The sequence below is a fragment of the Meles meles genome, chromosome 14 (assembly GCF_922984935.1).
Source record: "Meles meles chromosome 14, mMelMel3.1 paternal haplotype, whole genome shotgun sequence".
In the NCBI taxonomy this organism is placed as follows: domain Eukaryota; kingdom Metazoa; phylum Chordata; class Mammalia; order Carnivora; family Mustelidae; genus Meles; species Meles meles.
The window spans coordinates 48,500,593-48,522,581 of record NC_060079.1 but is presented as its reverse complement, the minus strand read 5'-3'; the positions used below and the strand labels follow the sequence as shown (position 1 = coordinate 48,522,581).

Genomic DNA, 21,989 nt, shown 5'->3' with positions numbered 1-21,989 from the left:
AGCCCCGCATTGGGCTCTCTGCTCAGCGGGGAGCCTGCTTTCTCCTCTCTCTGCCTGCCTCTCTGCCTACTTGTGCTCTTTCTTTAAAAAAAAAAAGTAAAATGTTGAAAAAATATTGAATAAAAAAGAACTCTTTAAAATGAATTTAAGATACTGTCACTGGTTACAGAAAATTATTAATAAAAACTTTTTAAAAAGTCAGTTCTCTGTTATGATGAGAACCATACACCTGGTCAGTTTCTGTATGTGCCTGAAGTTCAAACATTTTTTTTTCCCTTTTAGTCAATAAACCTAGAAGAAACTCAGGAATATCTCAGTTAAACCAAGAAATACTTAATAATTAACCAAAGTATAAATAGGATCTTGCTAATAATTATGAGGCTTTTATATGACCTGAAGGTCAATGTATAATAGAAACAAACTATGCTCAACTGTGGGAAAAATTAATCTCTAAGACTTAGATGGAAAATGTTTTTTAGCACTGAAGTGTTTGATGTCTGGAAATCACCTGATATGCTAGTTTTGACCTTATACTTGATAAAATATCTCCTTTAAACCTTTAGACACTTGTTTTAGCCAAGATACTAATGCAGGTTTTTTTTATCTGCTTTTCTGGTAGAAAGTTTAAAAAAAAAAGAAAACTATGTAATCCTTTGCTTTTAAAAACTTCTATAAAAATAACCCAGGAAAGAAACCCATGATTCAAGTATAACTCAAAATATGTTGACTTGGAAAAGTTGATATCTTGATTAATTTTTGGTTTACAATGCAAAAATTAATTACTCCTTTATTCTGATAATTAAACAGTTATATTACCCCATGAAATCATGGAGAAAAACATTTTTCAGTTTAAAATTGTTTCATCTTACTATTCAGAGTAAGTACAGTGTATTAAAAAAGACACTGAATTTCTTTTTTACTGAAGTATAATTGACATTCAATGTTATATTAGTTTTAGGTGTTGAACCTATTGATTTGACAATTCTATACATTACTCAACACTTACTACTACAATAAATATAGTCACCATCTGTCACATCTGTTATTATAGTATTATTGATTATATTCTCTATGCTGTATTTTTTATCTCCATGTCTTTTTTGTTTTATAACTGGGAGTTTATACTTCTTAATCCCCTTTATCTATTTTGTCCCCCCCCCCGCCCCAATCCATCTCCCCTTTGGCAACCAGGAGTTTGTTCTCTGTATTTAAGAGCCTATTTTCTTATTTGTAGTGCTTTTACTTACTAATTTGGAAATTTATTCTGTGAACATCTATTAAATAATTAATATTAATTCAACAGTATGCCCTACCTTAACAATTAAATATGATCAAGAATCAGTATAATTTTCTCATAGAGGAAAATTTCTTGTACTTTTATCTTCTAATTTTCTTTCAAACTACTCCACAACACTTTCCATACTTCTAGGGAATCTGGAACATCATATGCTGCATTTCAAACCAATGAAGAAGATTAATTTGTTATTCTGAGCTTCAGTTCACTTAATCAATTTTTTCATTCTTTCTTTTTCATCCATGCCTTTGGTGCACACCCATTTATTGAGTGTCCACTAAGCCTAACTCATTGTTGCAGGGGCTTTCTGAGGTGTAATAATTCATCCAAAGCAAAACAAAACCTACTTTAACAAAGAAGGAAATTTCGTAGGAGACACAGCCTGCATTTCCTTAATACAATCTACAAAAATACAAGCTTCACTTTTAAAAAAATTATCAAACCAGGTTGTATTCTTTGTTGCTTGGTAAGAAAAAAATTTTTCTCTGAAGACTTGAGCAGAGATTTGAATGATGGGTAGAATTCTGATATGTTACCATAGGGTAAGATCTTTTGCAGTATAGGATAAAAATATAGGAAATGTCATGAAAGAGAAGACACATGAGAGAGAGATGAAACACCAGGTATTGGGTTTCACTGATTTAAAAACTTATGGATGTAAGCGGTGGTAGATACAATCACAAAAGGTGAAGGCCAGATACTGATCAATCTGTTATGTCACATGATGAAGTTTCTCTTTAATTTTTTTTTTTCTCAACAGTGGAAAATCTTTGAAGCTTTTGAACAGGAATAGTCTGTGCTACTGGAAGTTTAGTCTCAATCTTAGGGAAGCATCAAAAGTCAATTGGAGAATATAGGTACTCAGGTAGTAAATGCAGTTAGTTACTACAACATATGTCAGATTTGAATAAGATTTAAATTATGGAGAAAACAAAAGGAAAGAACATGTAAAAGATATTTTATAAATCGAATCTCCATTAAAATCATTAGTATGGAGCACCTGGGTGGCTCAGTCGGTTAAACTTCTATTTTCAGCTGAGTGCATGATCCCAGAATCCTGGGATCAAGTCCTGCATCAGGCTCCCTGCTCAGCGAGGAGTCTGCTTCTCCCTCTCTCTCTCACTCCACTCTCATGCTTTCTCTCTCTGTCTCTCTCAAGTTAAAAAAAAAAAAAATCTAAAAAAAAAAGAAATTGTTAGTATATAAATGATTAATCTATTAAATTCTGTGAAATTGACTTCAGTGTAAAGATTAATGACAGTAATTACATTAGTGTAGATTGATATTTCTTGAAAATGTGCAAGATAGGTTGCTGAAACTGTTTTAATTTGTAAATGTGTAAAATTTGAGTGTAAATCATGTATCACGTGTTTTTCCTCACTATCCTGCTGGTACACAAAATTATCTACATGTTAAGAGAAAAGAATCCAGATTTTACATGAGTTAGAATAGTTTCTGCCTCAAACAAATAACTCTAGGTTAAGCCTGAAACATAAAACAATCAAAATAATGGATAACATACTTGGTTTCATTTCTAAAATAACCTCTTAAAAAAATTTAGTCATTAATCAACGTAGCAATAACTAACTAAAACTAGATATAGGCATACCTATTCTATTTCTGTTTCTTTCCTGAAAGTCAGAGAAAAACCTGACAATAATATCATCATCCCTTTCATATGAATGTTATATAGCAGAGAAACAACATTTTCTGTTGTCAATTGTCAACTTAAGCACATAGCCAAAATGGCAATAGTGTTTGGCTGATTTTTCAAAAAATTAATATAAACTCACATTGTTACTACTGCATCACTTGGTGATAGCTTGTTTGTGGGAAAGGTGTGGATCGATTTGCTTAAGTGCTTCAGGCTCCTTTTGAAGAACAGGATGGAGATCCTCCAGGTCCAAGATAAATGTAAACTGTCGATTATTTTTCAACAAGGAATTTCTATTCAAAGTCCAAGGGAGGGAAAAGGCCTGAAGCCCCAGCTTAAAACTCCCTAAGAGACAAAGGTAAACTTGGTGGTGGAACAGCTAAAGCAAAATGCCCAAGATTCTGGGGTTTTAGATGGGGGGAAAGTCTTGTGACTCTTTCATTCTATTTTGTGTATATATATATATAGTTGTGATTTTTACACTTAGTGTATGATTAGCAGCTTTTCTTTTCTCACTTAATGTGGGCAAGTGTCAGTGCATAAAGAACTGCCTCTTTCTCTAAGTGTATCATTTAAATTTTAAGTCTTTAATTTCACCATATAATCTCAGCTCAGGCTGCCAAAACAAAATACCATTTTCTTGAAGGCCTGAAAAACAGAAATGTGGGGCACCTGGGTGGCTCAGTGGGTTAAAACCTCTGCCTTTGGCTTGGGTCATGATCTCAGGGTCCTGGGATTGAGCCCTGAATAGGGCTCTCTGCTCCGCAGGGAGCCTGCTTCCTCATCTCTCTCTGCCTGCTTCTCTGCCTACTTGTGATCTCTGTCAAATAAACAAATAAATAAATCTTAAAAAAAAAAAAGAAAAGAAAAGAAAAACAGAAATGTATTTCTCACAATTTGAGAAATTGGGAGTCTGAGGTGAGCGTGCCTGCATAGTCGGGTTCGAGTGCCGGCGGGCCGTCCTCCTGGCTTGCAGATGGCTGCCTTCTTGCTGTTGTCTCCCCGTGACTTAGAGACAGCTCTTCTCTCCTTTCTCTTGAAAGTCACCAGTCTCATCGTAACCACTTCACCCTCATGACAGCATCTTACTCTGATCATCTCCCAAAGTCTTCATCTCCAAATATCAATCCTATTGGGGGTTATGAATGCATCTGTGATAATGTCTTCTTCCTCATGCCTAATCTAGGTAATTTTTGCTATCCCAGTTATTAAAATCAGATATACAAATATCAAAATATTTGAGCAATCTGATCAAAGATAAAGCATTGGAGCCTAACTATAATACATAACGTTGGTTTGTTTTCTCTTTCATTAATTCCAACTATTTTCTTTTTATTAATGGTATCCCCCTAGTGGAATCTGTTTGTTTTGCTTTTTAATTTGAAAATATATTAAATTTTACTTTTTATCTCTGAAAGTTGTATATTTTCCACTTAAATAAGCTATGCTTTATACTAATCAACTAGACCAAGTTAATCTATTGTTCAATTCTTCAAACATTGTTGCATTTTTTACTATATTCTTCTAAGACTAAGAGATATATATTTAAATCTCACACTGTAATTGTATTTTTATCATTTCTGTCAATACTAATAGATTTTACATTATGAATTTAGCTATGTCTTTTGATCCAAAAGGGTTTTTCTTGTGGGAACTTTACAATCAATTCTGTGTAAGTTGTATATAAATTTAGCCATATCATATGTCCCCATGTATCCTTGTGTGAAATTAATGTTAATACAAATTTTTGTTCACAGTTGCCCATTCTTTCTTTTTTTATTATTTTTTTACTAATCAATTTGTTTTCCATTTTCATCACTTTATATATGTGCTTATTGGAAATATCATGTGACTGATTTTTGTTAGCCTAATCTGAAAATCTTTTTTATTTCAAAATTTAATTTTATTTCATAATTGTATTTTATTTCAAAAAACAAGTTCTTTCATGGTTGGTATCGAGGCTAAGATCAAGGCTAAGACTGACCTTCCTTCTCCTTCCCCTCCTCCCCCTCTCAGCCTCCTCCTTCTTCTTCTTGTCTTATTATGTTTCCTCTTACCCTTCCTGTATTTCCATTGATTTAGAAGATGCTATTTATTTCATTCTCTACTCTTGTTAATTGGGGGTTTTAATGTATTATTAAATGCTCTTTTAATCAGAAGTATTTGACTCCCATATTTTAGATCAAATATTTTTTAGCAAGACAATTTTTCTAAATAAAATACTCTACTACTCCTCTAATTCCTCCCCCAACTCCAACAAAATAAAATATTAGAAGCTCAGGAATTTGACAAATATATGTCCAAGTGTGAGTTTTTGTTTTCTCATTAATCCTATCTGGAACTCAAGGATGTTTCAATCTATATATCAAGATTTTTCTTCAGTTCTGAAAATTTTTCTTCGAGCATATGCAAAATTATAACACTTACATGTCCCCTTTTATTTCCAGGAACTGCTATTATTCACATATTTATCCTCCTGGAATTTTTTTTCTAGTCTATTTTGTTTCAGGTCCCCATTTATTTATATCTTTGTTCTATGCCTTAAGCTATTTCTTCTTCATTATTTCTCAAGGCCACTCATTTGGATCTCAATATCATTCTGTCCAAATATATTTTCATAACTGTTTAATAGAAAATAGTATATTTTAAATATATATATTATATACATACATATATATATAGCATATATATTTTAAAACACTTTTTTATTTTATTTTTTTTCCATTTTATTTATTTTTTCAGCGTAACAGTATTCATTTTGCACAACACCCAGTGCTCCATGCAAAACGTGCCCTCCCCATTACCCACCACCTGTCACCCCAACCTCCCACCCCTGACCCTTCAAAACCCTCAAGTTGCCCCAACCTCCCACCCCTGACCCTTCAAAACCCTCAGGTTTAGAAATCACCATTAATTTTCTTTCGTGGTTGCAAATGAATTCTCTTAGAATTTCCTTTCTTTTAAACAAATTGGCAGTTCTTCTGCAATGCTACTTAGATGAGAAGGTTTATAGATTATTCTAGTTTTCCTCTCTGACAGTTGGGCCAAAGTTGATGTCTTTTTTCCCTGTGGCAACAATTCTCAGTGTTGGCTACATATTCAAATTATCTTGGCAGCTTTTAAATTATGGATGCTGGGCCCCAACTCAAGCAAATTTTAACCACAACCCTTCTAGGTAGAGCTCATGCAAATATATATGTAGATAGATAGATAGAAAATATATATTATATATAAATATATATTAATATATAATTATAATTTCAATATATTATGTATCTTTTAAATATATATTTATATATATATTTTAACTTTTCCTTGATTAATCTAAGAACTACTGTTTATAAGTTCATTGTGTCTCAGGTTTAGGTGACTGGAGTGCCCTAATTGATGGAATTCTTACAGACGGTGAGAAAGGCAATTTGCACTCAAACCTCATGGGGTCTGTTGTGAAGAAGCAGTGAAACCATCAGTACTCTGTTATGGCTTCTGGACAGGCAGAGGGTCCCTGTTCTGCAGTCTTCATACTGTCCCAACCTCAGAAGGGTTCTACACATTTTTGGCTTCTTAGGAAGCCAAAGTCAAGGAAATCCAAAAAGCCACTTAAAATAATGAATAAAAATAAGCCTTCTCTTTAGGGATCAATGTCTATGATGCCAACTTTTTTGCTGGGTTTGCTCTTTGATGATTCTTACCAGTGGACTCTAGTGTGTCTCCCAGAAACTTATCCAGCTCACATTGTGGAAGCCCAACAATCTTACAGCCTTACTTCTACCCAGTAGCCTGAGCATCTCCTCACCTATTTACCTCCCAGAAGCAAAAACTTAGAGTTGGAATTAAAAAAAAGAATTTTGTTAAGTAACCATAGTCCAAAAACATTTCCCTTTACAAAATTAACTTCCAAATAAGGCTTGACTTAGATGCAAATATATTTAGACTAGCATTGGTGAAATAGTTCGCCTTGATTTGTTTTTTATACTTCCATACTATACCTAGAATCCCCTGAGCATTGATATTCTCTACCAGGAATATCACTTTGACAGTAGACTTCAACATTTAAAGCACAGGTACAAAATACAAAAATATTAACTCAGCTCTGAAATGTTTGCCATATATATTATGAGATTTACAATAAAATGTAAATTATTGCTTAGAACAATCCAAAGAGAAGAGCTCATATCCCTAATTTAAAGATTAACAAAGTGAGAATCAAAGAGGTTAAAGGATTTTCACAAAATCACAGAGCTAATAAATGATTAAGCTTAATACAAACAACCTTCAAAATGTATGATCTTTCTTCTACCAACATGCTTCATTGTCATTTAACATGAAAGCAGAGTCATTTCCCCAACTTTATTTAATTTAGCAGTTATTGAAATATAATCAATAAGGTATAATCAATAGACTATACATAAAAGTGAGACAAGATAATCCCAATGAAAGAACTGCATGAAATGATTTAGGAAATTAATTACTTCTACAGTGCTGTTCTTTTACATTACTCTTCAAATCAATACAAATATAGAAAAGTATTACAATTATGTTAAAGGAACATCTTTACTAATTGGTATCCATCATATTTTAAGTATATAATAGCAGAATATAATTAAAATAGGAAATGCATATAATGGTACTTCATAAGTAATCTGGATACTATGTATTTATAAGATATTTAGTATACATATGGTGTCTCAGTACGAGGATTTAAATAAAGTTTAGCAGAATCATGGGCAAAGGAGGGACAGAATCTTACTAAAAACATGGGAAATCTTACAGAACGCTTCCTATTTGCATTAGATCTGAAAGGAACAGAATTTCATCCAACGAGGTGAGGTACAGAATGTTAAAGTTCAGGAAACATATGGGTAATGATAATACATCAAATGATAAGGGATTTGAAAATGCAATGAAATTAAGCCTGGACTGGTGGAATGAGGCCGGGTTATGGAGAGTCACTGTGCAACAGCAGAGTCTATAAGACAAGTGTATTAGCAAGAAAGTGCCTGAGCATGTTTGTGTTAGCATGATTTTTCAGGGGGCACTGTGAAGAAGACAAGACTGCAATATGAGAGGCTGCTGGTGCACACTGGCAGTGTTATATTAGGTGCTCTGGGGAGTACATGTATAAAACACAGACCCTGTTGTTTCAGAGTTTACAATCCATTTGGGAATGCAAGACATTAACATTCAGAAACTAGACAACAGTGGAAATTTTCATAGTACACCAAATTCGTGAATTTGTTCATTTGCCAAAATGTTTTGAACTTTAAATATGTGTTAGGTGTTAACACATAACCAAGCAAGTGTTAGGTTAAGCCTGTATATTAAGCCTGGGTATGTCCCTGTCCCTTGTCAAATTATAAACAAATGAGGAAAGAAGTATATTGGCATTTTATGTAATTTGGATTACACATATTTGTTTTTATGTTCATTACTAACATCCTCTGTGTAATTGTATATCTTTGAGAATAGTTACAAGCACCCTGGGAGAAACTGGTTGTCCTGAAAATTACATCGAGTCTCATTTATTTTTTAATCATCCTATCATTCGTTAAAGGAGAGCAGCTAAAGGGTATCATCCGGGAACATTTATTGTTTAGTATTTCTACGTCATTAGGGAGAGTAAGCTTGAAACCTCAAGATGCTGATATTGTCATACACAATAAAGTGTATTGTGTGTGTTTCGGTAGACCCTGGCTGTGATACAGTCGAGAGCAATATTTGAGTCCAACAATTGCTCAGATATTAACATCACCAACTGAATTTATGATATCTTTGTCAGTAGTCGGATAGGATATCTTAAATTCTCAGTTTCTGTTGTGAAAAATTTCAACAAATATTCTTATTTGCCGAATGGATGGCTCTTGATTTGTCTGCCACACTGACCAATAAAATCTACATCTGGATCTTTAAATACTTCCTCCATGAATGTGTCCCATCTCTTTGGTTTTGTATCAATGGTCATATTTACACATTGGCATCTTCCTTACCTTTATCTAGATAGTGGGAAAGATTTTTTTAATGGCATTATCACTTGTCTCTGCACATAGTCCCTACAATGATCTAAAAACTGGGGTTAGAGTAATCTAACTAGAATACAATTCTAATAATGTCACTCTTCTGTATAAAAGCCCTCCTCAGAGTCTCACATAAAATCAATACTTTTTAAACTGCCTTCTATATCTTGCTTTCCCCCCACCCGACATTTTTTTCAACTCTATCTACAACCTTTTTCTTTTAACAACAGTATTAGTTTGGGTTCACTAAGCAAAAGATGTCAATAATGCATGGGGTTGGCTGTTCAAGAAGTTTATTGGAGAAAATAGCCTTGAAAAATCCAGAGGGTGAAACAAATTTCAGACCATCATGCTTGACCTATCTTCTGTGAAGGAAAAAGGGGAGGAAGGAGTATTGGGATTGGGTAGAAAAAGCCTCAGACTGCAACCCTATTCCAAAAACAGTTTGGCCAGCCCCAGAGGGACTCCCACAGGCAAATCTTTAATACAGACAGCCCCATGTATTGCGGGAATGGGCCCATGTTAGCACCTTCACCATGCACAATCACTGTCTGGGAGTGGTTGGAAAGAAGTGTGGCCTCTGTGGATGCAGTCAATCGTCAATTATAGGTGGGCACACTTTTATGGTTGGCTTAACAACTGATTAAAGTTGCCATTCAGAGCCTGCTTTTTACGTCTGTGTTATGCTCAAGTAACTCCCTTCTCTTACAATGTCTTGCATCTGTGTTTGTGAAAATTATAGCCAACCTTTAAACCACAGCTCACTTGCCTCATCTGTGATATCTTCTCTAATCACCCAATTACAGCCCACTGCCTCTATGACACTTTTCTGTATTACCTCAATTGTAATTTTTGCCTTAAAAGCCAACAGTGCCTCACTACAAGGGAAGTTGGCATTTAGACGGATAGCACTTCAAAATCTATTGTGATTGCCTATTTTTGGATGTGTATGACATTCCTACTTTAGACAATAACTAAGTATTACATGAAATCATCCCAATGATTTTCATAAGAATAAACATATATTCATTGAGCAAAATATTTAGAGAGGGCACTTTTTGTGAAAGGTTTTCAATCAAGTATTTTAAAAGGCCTACAAGGAAACAAACATAGATGGAGCTTTCAGTAATGGAAACAAGACAGGATAGTGGAGTGTATTTAAATCTTTAATTGATTTCTTCATAAGTCTTTTCCATATCCCTACCGTGATATTATAGACTAAAATTTGATGAGAAGACTTAGGGTCTTGATACATTGCTACAATAATCTTCATCACACTGAATACTTACATAAGGCTAAATATTTGCCATATACTTTTCTAAGTGCTTTGCATGTATTATTCCATTTAGTCCTTGAAGCAACCCTGCGAGTTAGGTACCATCACATACCAATGTGATGTGATGTACCATCACATTGTACAAATCAGGAAACTGAGGTACGAGAGGCTAAGTAACATTTCTAAATCAATGGCCTGGATGTATTTTCATTTCATTTCTTTTCTTTATTTTCTTTTTATTTTTCTTTCTTTCTTTCTCCCCCACCCCGAACAGACAGCATGAATGTGTTGATGGAATGGATGAAGAAGTGATATTAAGAAAAGGATCCAATCAATACATCTTTATTTGAAAATATTTCCTGAGTCTTTCATTTTTTATTTTTTTTTAAAGATTTTATTTATTTATTTTATAGACAGAGATCACAAGTAGGCAGAGAGGCAGGCAGAGAGAGAGAGGAGGAAGCAGGCTCCCTGCAGAGCAGAGAGCCCGACATGGGGTTCTATCCCAGGAGCCCGGGATCATGACCTGAGCCGAAGGCAGAGGCTTCAACCCACTGAGCCATCCAGGCACCCCTTATTTTTTCTTCTATTAACTCCTACCACATCAGTTTAAGACTCTCATCTGTCACATACACTATTGTGGACTCATCCATGCTCATTTTTCCACACCATATCTCACAGGGAATTTTTTGAAACATAATTGCAGTTTCATCACGTCTCTGCTTTAAAAAATTCAGTAGTTTCACATTGCTCTTAGGATAAAAAAAAAAAAAAGGATTCTTATTGGTGCATAAGGCCCCACATTGTGTGGTACTTTAACTCTTCAGGCTTACAGTACACCACATTGCCTGTCCCTTAACTCTCCAGTTTTCTTGCTACACAGGCCCTCTTGCAGCTCTTCAGACATATTCTTTTCTACTACCAACGCCTGCATACCAATGTTCCTTTTGCCTAAAATTCCTTAACCCCCAAATGAATCCTAATATTTCACCGGGTTTTAGGTCAGTCATCACTTTTTCACTGTGGAAAAGAAGCATTCCTTTCATCCTATGGACAGGCACTAAAGTAGCACCTGTTTGCAGGCTTCATTGATTTACACCTCTCCCCTTCCCATCCCCTCCCCCCCACCACTGTGCACTCTGTGAGGAAATGAACTGGTAGGAGTTATACCATAAATATTGGAAAAATGGATGAATGATGAAAGAATCCAAGAAATGAAAATAGTATAATAGTAAAATTGGATGTTGGCCGACTACTAAACTTCCATGACAACCTTGATCCTGTATGACCCCCTCACCCCCAACACACACGCACACCACACAACATGAATGAAAGATGCTAGCAACTTGTAAGGTAGGCAGATTACTGGTTGGAGACCTTCTGCCTAATGGTTCTGGTTCTAATGTCATCTTATACTGTGACAGTCATTATCCATCTTAACTGAGGATTCAGTCAAGTTCTCACCCTACAAAATTTTGAAATGTCTCTGTGGTTAGGCATCCTCTCAGCCCAATCATATAAGAATCTCTCTAATTCAGACATTAGTATTTTTTCAAAGGTTCCCAGATGATTTCAATGGGCGGCCAAGACTGACAATCACAGTCTCAGTTAAGGAAAGAATGGATACAATACACCAGGACAAAGTGTGTTTTCTTGGCAGATCAAGGAAAAATTAAAATGTATCTTAAGCCTATGTGATTTCGTAGGATTGCATGAAAAATATCCCTATGCAACATAGTCCATTTTGTCCTGCCTATGATCAACATTTAAAAATCATATATCTATTAGCCTGTTAGTATTTTACATCATAATTATATAAGAAAGCATTTGTATATACTTTATATTATATTATATGCATATGTAATATTGGGTAAATTCTCACAAAACTATATATATACACACACATACATATAGCACACATATACGTACATATATATTTGCATTTATATTTAATATCACTGGGAAATTTTTGTAATGTATATAAAATATTTATAATTTTATTTCTCTATTTCTCCATTTCCAGTTATGTATGTTGTTTTCATTTAATTTTTTGCACAGAACAAAAATCCCTAAATGAACTATTATTAAAGGATTCATTGTTTCTGAAGTAAAACTATTTGATAATACTAGAATTAAATCACCCTAATCGTTAGTTATAAGTATTTACTAGGTGATACTACATCCTTGATGGTGATTTTTAAAAACAGTTTAGAAAAGATTAAAATAAATAATAATTAGTAATATTTTAGTAATTTATTTGACACAATTATTACATCAAAAGAAATTTAAATGTATTACTATTCACTTAAAATAAATATTCTCTACATAGACAAAAGGAAATCTCATCTTTAACAAGCGAATGCTTTTCCAGGTATGTAATGAATGGTAAAAATGCAACAATAAAGCAATATTAAGAACTGGCTTTATGTTATCACAATTTTTAATTAAAATGTGATGTCTTTAATTTGGAAAAGTTTAGAGCTTTGGATAAATTTAACAATATTTTAAATGGATGATATTAATAGGTGTAGAGAAGAGTAATAATTTCTTTTTCAGGAGAACAAATTAAGCGTCTGGTTGTATTGATATAGAAATAGTAAAATAAATATTTTGAGATAAATTATGTGAGTAAAATTAAATTTTGCTTTTATTTTATTCTTAAAATACTCGTTTATTTATTTTTAGAGAGAGAGAGAGAGTGATTTTGAATGGGGCAAGGGGCAGAAGGAGAAGGACAAGGAGACTTCGCACTGAGCACTGAGATTCCAGGCTGTATCCTAGACCCTTGATCATGACCTGAGACAAAATCAAGAGTTAAATGCTTAATTGATTGAGCCACCCAAGTAACCATATATTGGAGAATTTTAATAAATATTTTACAGCAGAAGTCTTAAGGAGAATAATATGTGCAATACCTATAGCTTAAAATATGTAAATAATTATGCATTTTGAAAAAGTACAATTTGGTAATATAAAGCATTAAGAAGACATTTTGAAATCCTTTATCAGAAGTAACCATGCAATTACAAAGCTTGAGTCGTTCAAAAAATATTTCAATTAAATTACAATTTTTTTAGTGCAGGCTTAATAGTTTTACTGAACAAAGCACAGAAAAATATTTTTACACTATTAATCTTGTTTTACTGAATCTGTAAGATATTTTTGGCAAACATAAGGAAGAAATTGAATGTATCACCTCAATTTTGAAATTATCCTGGTTTACTCTTCATCACAGCTGCAAAAAATATGCAAATTACATTGTAAGGCATCCAGAGTTCATAAATCTGTGGCATCTTATATATGTTACCCTGTAGGACTGAAACATGTTCATAAAGTCAAATAATCTCAAATAGTTAAAAAAACAAGTCATAGATCAATGAGTTTTATAGGCTATTTCATTAAGTAGTTATCAGATTATATTACAACTTGTAATACTCCAGAACCTATTCTGAAAGTGAACAATAACCTCCATCTTTCCAAATCCAATAGAAATTTGCATTTGGTCAGAAATATGCAAGTGGATGATTACCCCATCCTCCCTATAAATATTCTCCACTCTTAGTTTTCAGATACTGAAAGTTTCTGACTTTCCTTCCACCTGTCTGGTCATTTCTTCTCTCTTTCATCCTCTTTTCTTTTAATTGATATTGAAGCCTCTCAGGGCTAGATTCTGGTCTCTGTTACCTTCTCTCTTAATACTATTTTCTTAACTGACCTTATCTGATTCTATGCCTTTAAAAGCCATGTCATTCCTGGTATGTCTAAAAGTTAGACATGTATACTTGAACTGAGTTGAACTTTTGACATGTATATTAAGCAGCCTTTTTAAATCTCCACTTAGATGTCTGATAGTCCCCTCAACATGGTATCATCAAAATATAGTTCTCAAATTTTTCAATCAATTTATCTATCTATGAATTGTCCTTTTTATTCATATACTCAGATCCAATCCATTAGCATGTTCTAGCAACAAATCTCCAGAGCCATAATAAATCTCAAATATTTCTACTTCTCTGTATTTACTCTTTAACCTACTAGTTAAAGCCATCATCTTCTCCTTTTTGGATAACTGCAATTTCCTCCTAATCATCTCTCTATTGCCACCTAAACTGACTCCAATTCATTTCCTAGAATACAACCAAAATAAGTATCATGGTGATCATATACCTCACGGATAAACACTTCAGTGATTTCCCTTTGTCCTTAGAATAAAATCCAAATTCATTAGATTTGTGATGATGACCTGGCCCTTTCTGATGGATATATCTTTAAAAACTTTATTGATGTTTAAAGTTTATCTTGATATAATTAATTATTATTGAGACAAGTGAATGATTGTACATATGTCTACAAAAAGCCCATAAGATATATACATATCCTTTGGAAATTGCCCCCAAATATTTAACACTTATTCATCCTTTCTGAGTCCTATCTCTTACTTTGAGCTGTCTAGAGAAAGATCAACATCCAAAGTCTATGCCCTTCGATTTTTTTGTCAATCACTAAGTCAGAACCCTATACTTCACATGGATATCTATTTATTGGTGTGTGTACAATAGCACCCCTAAGTTAAATATATGTATGTGAGCAATTTGATATTTTAATATAGTATTCTGTATTAAATTATAAAATATGTGTGAAGGACTTGCTTACTGTGAATAATGTACTTATTCCATTTTAGTTAAGTATTCATTGACTAGTACATATGAACTCAGCACAGGAATGGACTTTGTTTCCCTTGTTAACCTCTGTGTTCTTGGCCCTGTGTTGTACTAAGAACAATTCCTGACACATGACAGACATTCAAAAGAATGAGTAAATGGATGAATGAACACAGGGTCATTTATTTTCAGGTTTGTGTTGAAAGACAATTCTCCATGGGTCTCTAACATTTTTGCACAACTTTCAAGCAAGGCACCAACTGCCCAAAAGATGTTAATATGATAGACAGAGTTCCTCTTTCCTAAATGAAAGGCAGGCATGCTTAAAGGTGTGAAGATAATGTCTCCTTCTGTAGTAATAGGCATGTAGGTTTATTGCTCATTGAAAATTATTTCCTTTCTCGTAATACAATTCACTGCATGTTCAAGTTCCAACTGACCCTTGTCAAGGCAAAAATGCATTAGACAAATTTAACAAGCCAGGAAGACTTTATTCAAGGCTATTGCAACATGGAAGAGAGGCCAGAATTGAGGCTAAACTCAACCTCATCAAAACAAAACAGGAGTTTTTTGTTTGGTTGGTTTTTTTGTTGTTGTTGTTTTTGTTTTTTTTTTTTTAAGAGCTCTGGTAGGCACAGGGGATCATAGGCAATCTGTGTTTGCTAATTGGACTTATCCAAAGGTAAGGCAAATTTTCCATCTTCATGACAAGTTTTACAACCTGAAGCAAGGTACCAACTGAAGTTAGGCTCTGAATATCTTTCTTGATGCTTACATTTCAAAGAAATAATTCCCAGGTCCTTGAGAAAAAAGTCTTGGTTTGTAACATGAGTAAGAGACATTTTAAAAAGATGTCCATCTAGAAAGGACAGAGAAATAATGTACAATTACACATTTTCTAAAATAAATGCTCTAAGGAAAATGAGGTCAGAGCCCTAGAAGCAAGAAGAATCCTGTCTAAATTTTGGTCAAGCTGAGGGAGATGTTAGGGTCATTTTGGTCATCCTCGTTGGGTCACCCTATTGGAACCAGGGCTTGAAGAGCAAACAAAAAAAAAAAAGTGATACTATTGCAGGTGGTACAAGTAATGAACTACCTTTCCCCTCTGACCCAGAGTCTCATGTTTTCTACCAATATCCATAAATTTATGGCAGTCTAACTCTTCAGCTGGCAAGTAAGGTAAAATCACAGACTCTTCAAAGCCATTGACAATCAGACTTTGAACTTGGGAGGAAATTTCATCAGAATTTCTCTCTATATAATGAAATCATTTCAGCCAATATTAACATGATATTTAAATATTTAGCAAATGTTAGCATTTAAGAAAATTCATCTGTAAAGAAGTGGTTATACTGGAAAAGCAATACATATGTGTGTGTGTATGTGTGTGTGTGTGTGTGTGTATAATCTGCTTCTATTGATGATGCGATATTAATTTAATTACCTATGTTTAGTGATCTCAGTTTATAATATGAAATGCATCATAACCTTTAGTTAACTTTATCATGAAGTTACTAAGAAGCCAAAATACAGAAAATCCTACCCTGAATTTCAAATTGATAATATTACATTGCTTTAATGGAACATTGCTTAAAGTAATAAACTACGTTAAGCTGCAGTGTAGAAATGCTCTTCAAAAGTAGAGGCACAGATGTGTCATCTCTGATTTTTAGAATTTGCTTCTTCTTAGAGACATAAATAAGGAAATTCATTTTCTTTTATAACGCATCTAGATCATATTAATTTTTGGTTCTAAATTTTTGTCACGTTAACAAATGGTATGATTAATAGTAGAAGTTTCTATCCCACTGCTTTTGGGTGATGGCTAGAGCTTACTCTGAATTGCATCACAGTTTTCGTTATTAATCTTAAATCTCACTGAGAAACGATCAATCCATTCAGTTTCCATTTCTCCTGTTTTAGGTGTAACAGTCCTTGAAGGTCCTATTTATGCTGTGGGAGGCCATGATGGCTGGAGTTATCTGAATACAGTGGAGAGGTGGGACCCCCAGAGTCAGCAATGGACATTTGTAGCCAGTATGTCCATTGCCCGAAGCACAGTTGGTGTGGCAGCACTGAATGGCAAGTGAGTAGATTTTTCTTCTTTTATCTGAGTAAGTATCCTTTTTTTGAGTAAGTATCCTTTTTAAAATAACTTTTAGTAAGCTGACACAATAAAAACCTCTAAATATTTTAAGATTGCTATTTTTTTCTTTAATTCAGTCTTCATGGATAATTGACGAATCAAGACTGCATATTTTTCCGGTTGTCTTACCATATAAAATAGAAACTAAAACTTTCCATTAATTGCCAGTTAAAGCAGCATCGAATATATTTCATGAAAATTATTTCCACTAGAGATCTGCATATTTACATACTTTATGGTAAAATTACCTGAGGGGCTTTCAAAATGCTTCTAAATGTTTGGTGCCTAGTATGTATTTTTTGTGTGATTATACTAGTGTGTCCACTTTCCACCATTTCCATTCCTATCATTCTAAATCAAGAATTTTTCATTTCAATACTGTTGAAATTTGGAGCCAGATAATCCTTTACTGGAGGTGAGGCTCTGTCCTGTGCACGGCAGGATGTTCAGCAGAATTCTGGGCTTCTAGCCACTAGATGCCAGTTCTGTCTCTATTCCAGTATGACAAACAGACGTTGCCTCATATCCTATAGGGATGACAAAATACACTCCATCTTACTCCCATGAGAACCTCCTCCCCTAAACAAAGTTAGTAACATATGGGTCCTGAACAGCTGCCAATGTTTCCACTCTGGTTTCCCTACTTCTCTTTCTCTTACCATCCATTTGCTAAAGCAGTCAGAACAACTGTTTTACAAATACAGATCAAAGGTAATTTCTCTTCAAGGTCTTCTCTTTGCAAACCAAATAGAGAGCCTATCTTCACCGAAAGAGATCCACTGGATGTTGCCCCTGCCTACTCTACTTTTTTCTTTCCTCTTTGCTTCAGCCTCAAATACTGCAAGTTCTACCTCCTCAGTCCCTTTGAATTTGCATTAGGCATTGAAACCATCCATTTTGGCAGTTTTATTGAGACCTCTCAGAACCATCAGCACCAGCACACTGGCCCCTTCTCCCGAGACCTCAGAGTCCCAGTGTAAGGGTCCCTCTTTCATGTCACAGACAGTAACCCAGTAGCAAATGTATGGGCTTCAACAACATAAGTTCCTCCTCCAAACTTCAAAATCTTAATTATTATAATCTATTCTTTTTTTGTTCCTCAGTACTTGGGGTTGGAGTTATTTCCTTTAGTTGATACATTTATGATGTAGGATTAGTAGGAACAGTATCTCAGACAAAGAAAAACTGCCAAATGGATGATCTCAATGCCAACTGAGTGGTTTCAATAAGGTTTATTTTTGTAAATATTAAAAACCGCCAAGTGGGGGCGCCTGGGTGGCTCAGTGGGTTAAGTCACTGCCTTCGGCTCGGGTCATGATCTCAGGGTCCTGGGATTGAGCCCCGCATCGGGCTCTCTGCTCAGCGGGGAGCCTGCTTCTCTCTCTCTCTCTGCCTGCCTCTCTATCTACTTGTGATCTCTCTCTGTCAAATAAATAAATAAAATCTTTAAAAAAAAAAAAAAAAAAACCGCGAAGTGGATACAAAAAGAAAGGGTGGGGTGATACTCATAGGAACATGAAAAAAACAAAAAGGAGCAAGACCCTTCTCCTAAGGGAGACCTAGCCCCTAGTCTTTTCATTTCTTTCTTGCATGCATTACTGCCAAAAATGGAACCAGGTGGCAAATCAGAAAAATGGTTTGCAGAATTGCAGGCCCAACTTCAAAAAGTACAGTATAGAAGAGATGATGTGAAAGAATGTGAGGACGGCTTAATAACTGAAACATACATTTTGAAATTCAAAATGATGGTCACCTGGGTGGTTCAGTCGATTAAGCAAGCACCTGCCTTCAACTCAGGTCATGATCCCAGGATCCTGGGATCCAGCCCCACATCAGGTTCCCTGCTCAGTGGGGGGCCTGCTTCTCCCTCTCCCTCTGCCTGCCACTCTCCCTGCTTGTATTCTCTTTCTCTCTCAATCTGTCAAATAAATAAAATATTTTAAAACATTTCAAAATGTATGCTTTTTGAAATGTATGCTTTAAAAAAATAAAGAAATTCAAGAAAATGCTTACCAGGGTACAATCTGATGGCTACTTTTCTTTAACTTAATACTTGGAGATTCATTTTAACAAACTCAACTAGGTCTTTCCTTTACTTAGGAAAGTTTTTATGTATTGAGAATTTTTTAAAAAATTGTTCCCTTTCCCATTAGTTTGCATTCATGTTGGTGATGCTGTGTGTGTTCCATAACCATAAATTCCTTTTCTCCTTAGTAATTTTATTTCTTTTCCACTTAACCTGGGATATTTTTTTTTTCTTATATCGCAAATTCAATCATTGCCATTTTGTTTATGGACTTTTTATATCCAATGCAGACTTAAATTTTTTGTATTTTAAATTTCCTTATCTGATAACCCTGACACCTTTCTTTCCTATTTACTAAATATCCGTCTTACTTCAATTGAGTGTGCTGTCTTATCATCTTATCTTTAAAAACTCATATCACGAAGTGCATATTTTCTTTAATTGTTTTTGGAACACAATTTACTTATTTTTCCTAGAAATCACAAGTCATAAAATACACATTTTTTTAAAAAGTATCAATTGCTTAAATAGTAAGATGTTCTTATGTTATAAAAAGACTCTTCTTACCTGTGCTCTGTTGTTCTTTGTTTTGTTTTCTATGTACTCCTTGTGATTTGTCCTGTGACAGGCCATTAAGTCTTAATTTCTCTCATGGTCAGTATGTTTAATTTTTCCCCAAATCCTACTCTCAAATATTTTGTTTGAAGTTTCATTAATATTCATAGCCACTAATGTTTCATATTAGATGAGAAAAGAAAGATGGAGCAGAATCATGGAAAGGCAAAGCAAATTGCTACCTGTCAATTCAGTTTCTTTCTTTTTTTCTGGTAAGCTACATTTCTGTAGCATTGTTATATGTATCAAGCTTTCTAACTCTCTACTAGTACTGTCTTCAGTATCAAATGATATCAATACACATTCCTTTTGGATTCTTTTTGGGTACAGTTAAGAAAAATCCAGAGTCCTACTATCAGTGATGCTTTGGAAAACCATTGTGTAGGAGAGTGAAAATAGTTAAAATTATATGCATCTTTTCAATGCACAGTGGTGGAGTGCTATGTAAAAAGTGGTTAGAGGTGCTCCTTCAATAGCTTCCTAGTTATATGGAAATTTGTCAGAAGAGGAAATTGAAGCTTAGCTCCTACCTTCCATCTCATCCCATTTGAAAATTATCTAAAGGAAATTTCTTACAATTGTTTCTATGTGAATTAGATACATCCCATTTCCCACTCCTCTCAATAGATTCTTAAAAATTCTGTTACAAAAAAAAAAAATATATATATATATATATATTTCTGTTACACCTTTTAATAGCAATCATGGGAGATATTTTTCATTTGTGTTAATATTGTCATTTTACTCAATAGAGAATATGTATTATTAATATCATTTTCTCCTATATTTACCTTTTCTTTTAAAAGGATTTTTTTTTCTTTAAGCTTTACAATATTTTTACTTATAAAGCACTTATTTTGGAAATAGAAAAATTTCACATTATTCAACATTAAGTATATATATATATATATATATATATATATATTTAAAGATTTTTATTTATTTATTTGACAGACAGAGATCACAAGTAGGCAGAGAGGCAGGCAGAGAGAGATAGGGGGAAGCAGGCTTCCCTCTGATCAGAGAGCCTGATGCAGGGCTCCATCCCAGGACCCTGGGATCATGACCTGAGCTGAAGGCAGAGGCTTTAACCCACTGAGCCACCCAGGTGCCCCAAGTATATTTTTAAAAAAAACTTTCTTGCAAGCAAGGCTATTCAAGAATAGTAAAACTTACCATTATAAAATGAGTATTTCTCTTGGATGTTAATGTTCATAATTCCTGTGCAAGAAAGTATAGGCCTTTTTTGCCTTTTTGCTTTTCCTGATATTTATTTATAAGAAACAGTCCATTTGTCTATTAGTGACTTTTCCTTACCACTTATATTTGATGCTAATGGATTCATTCCTTGCATTCTTTAGAAAATGTATATCTCATTGATAGAGCAAATCTGTTCAACAGGGATGACAAATATCTACTCTTTCATTATCTTGTCCATTTGCTGCATCATTCTGTTATGTATTCTGTAACATACATGCACCTCTCTCTATTAAAGTTTTAATACATCGCTTATCTTATTCTAGATCTCTAGTAATGACCTTACATTATAGCTTTGTGAACTTTCCCTAATACTTTACTTTGAAATATCTTAATATATGTGTATTTTGTTACAAATCTTCTCCACACTCAATCAGAAAAGGGTGGGATAAAAATCTACCAAGTCAAATATTTAATGGACAGTTGTATACACATTTTCACATGTCATTATAACTAAATTATCTTTCCACTTTTTTCTAATGCACCCTTCAAGTTGGCTTTTAAATTGGCTATCCACGGAATTCATTATTTGGATTGCTTTTCTTGTCCTTGTATTTTTTGGTCAGCAGGTTATGTAATATCTTAAGAAATCCTCTTTTACTCTAATACCATTCTTCATAACAAATATCACAGTGGGATAGCATTTAATCTTAGTTTTTATTCTTGAAATTGTCACATTTTAATTGAGTACATTTTTTTCCAAATTTAAGCCTATATTACAAAAACGTTTTAAATGATTTAAGTTTCAAACAGTCTTTCTCCTTTAAAATCAAAATAGTATAGCTCTCTTTTGAGTATCTTTTTTTTTTCTCTTGGGTGTGATTTAATGACCTCAAAATTCTGTGGTTTGATGACTATCTATTAATGTCTAGTTGCTTTTCCTGTTTTACTCAGAGAGAAACATAATTACTAGAAAGTGACCTTTCACGTTCCTTTCACGTTCAGACCCATAGCAGAAAATTGTTTCAACATCACCTTCTGACAGTTGTTTATCTTTTTCTCATCTCTACTGACATGATTTTTTCCTCTTATTTGCTTTCACATCT

At 34.0% G+C, this 21,989-nt stretch overlaps 1 protein-coding gene across 1 annotated transcript in view; it reads left to right on the top strand.

The window, feature by feature from the left end:
- Window positions 1-21,989, top strand: part of KLHL1 (kelch like family member 1) — a 393,822-nt gene that overhangs the window by 329,503 nt on the left and 42,330 nt on the right. The window contains exon 8 of the mRNA XM_045978113.1: window positions 16,823-16,985. Coding sequence (XP_045834069.1) covers window positions 16,823-16,985 — 163 coding nt within the window. The remainder of the gene's footprint in view (window positions 1-16,822; window positions 16,986-21,989) is intronic.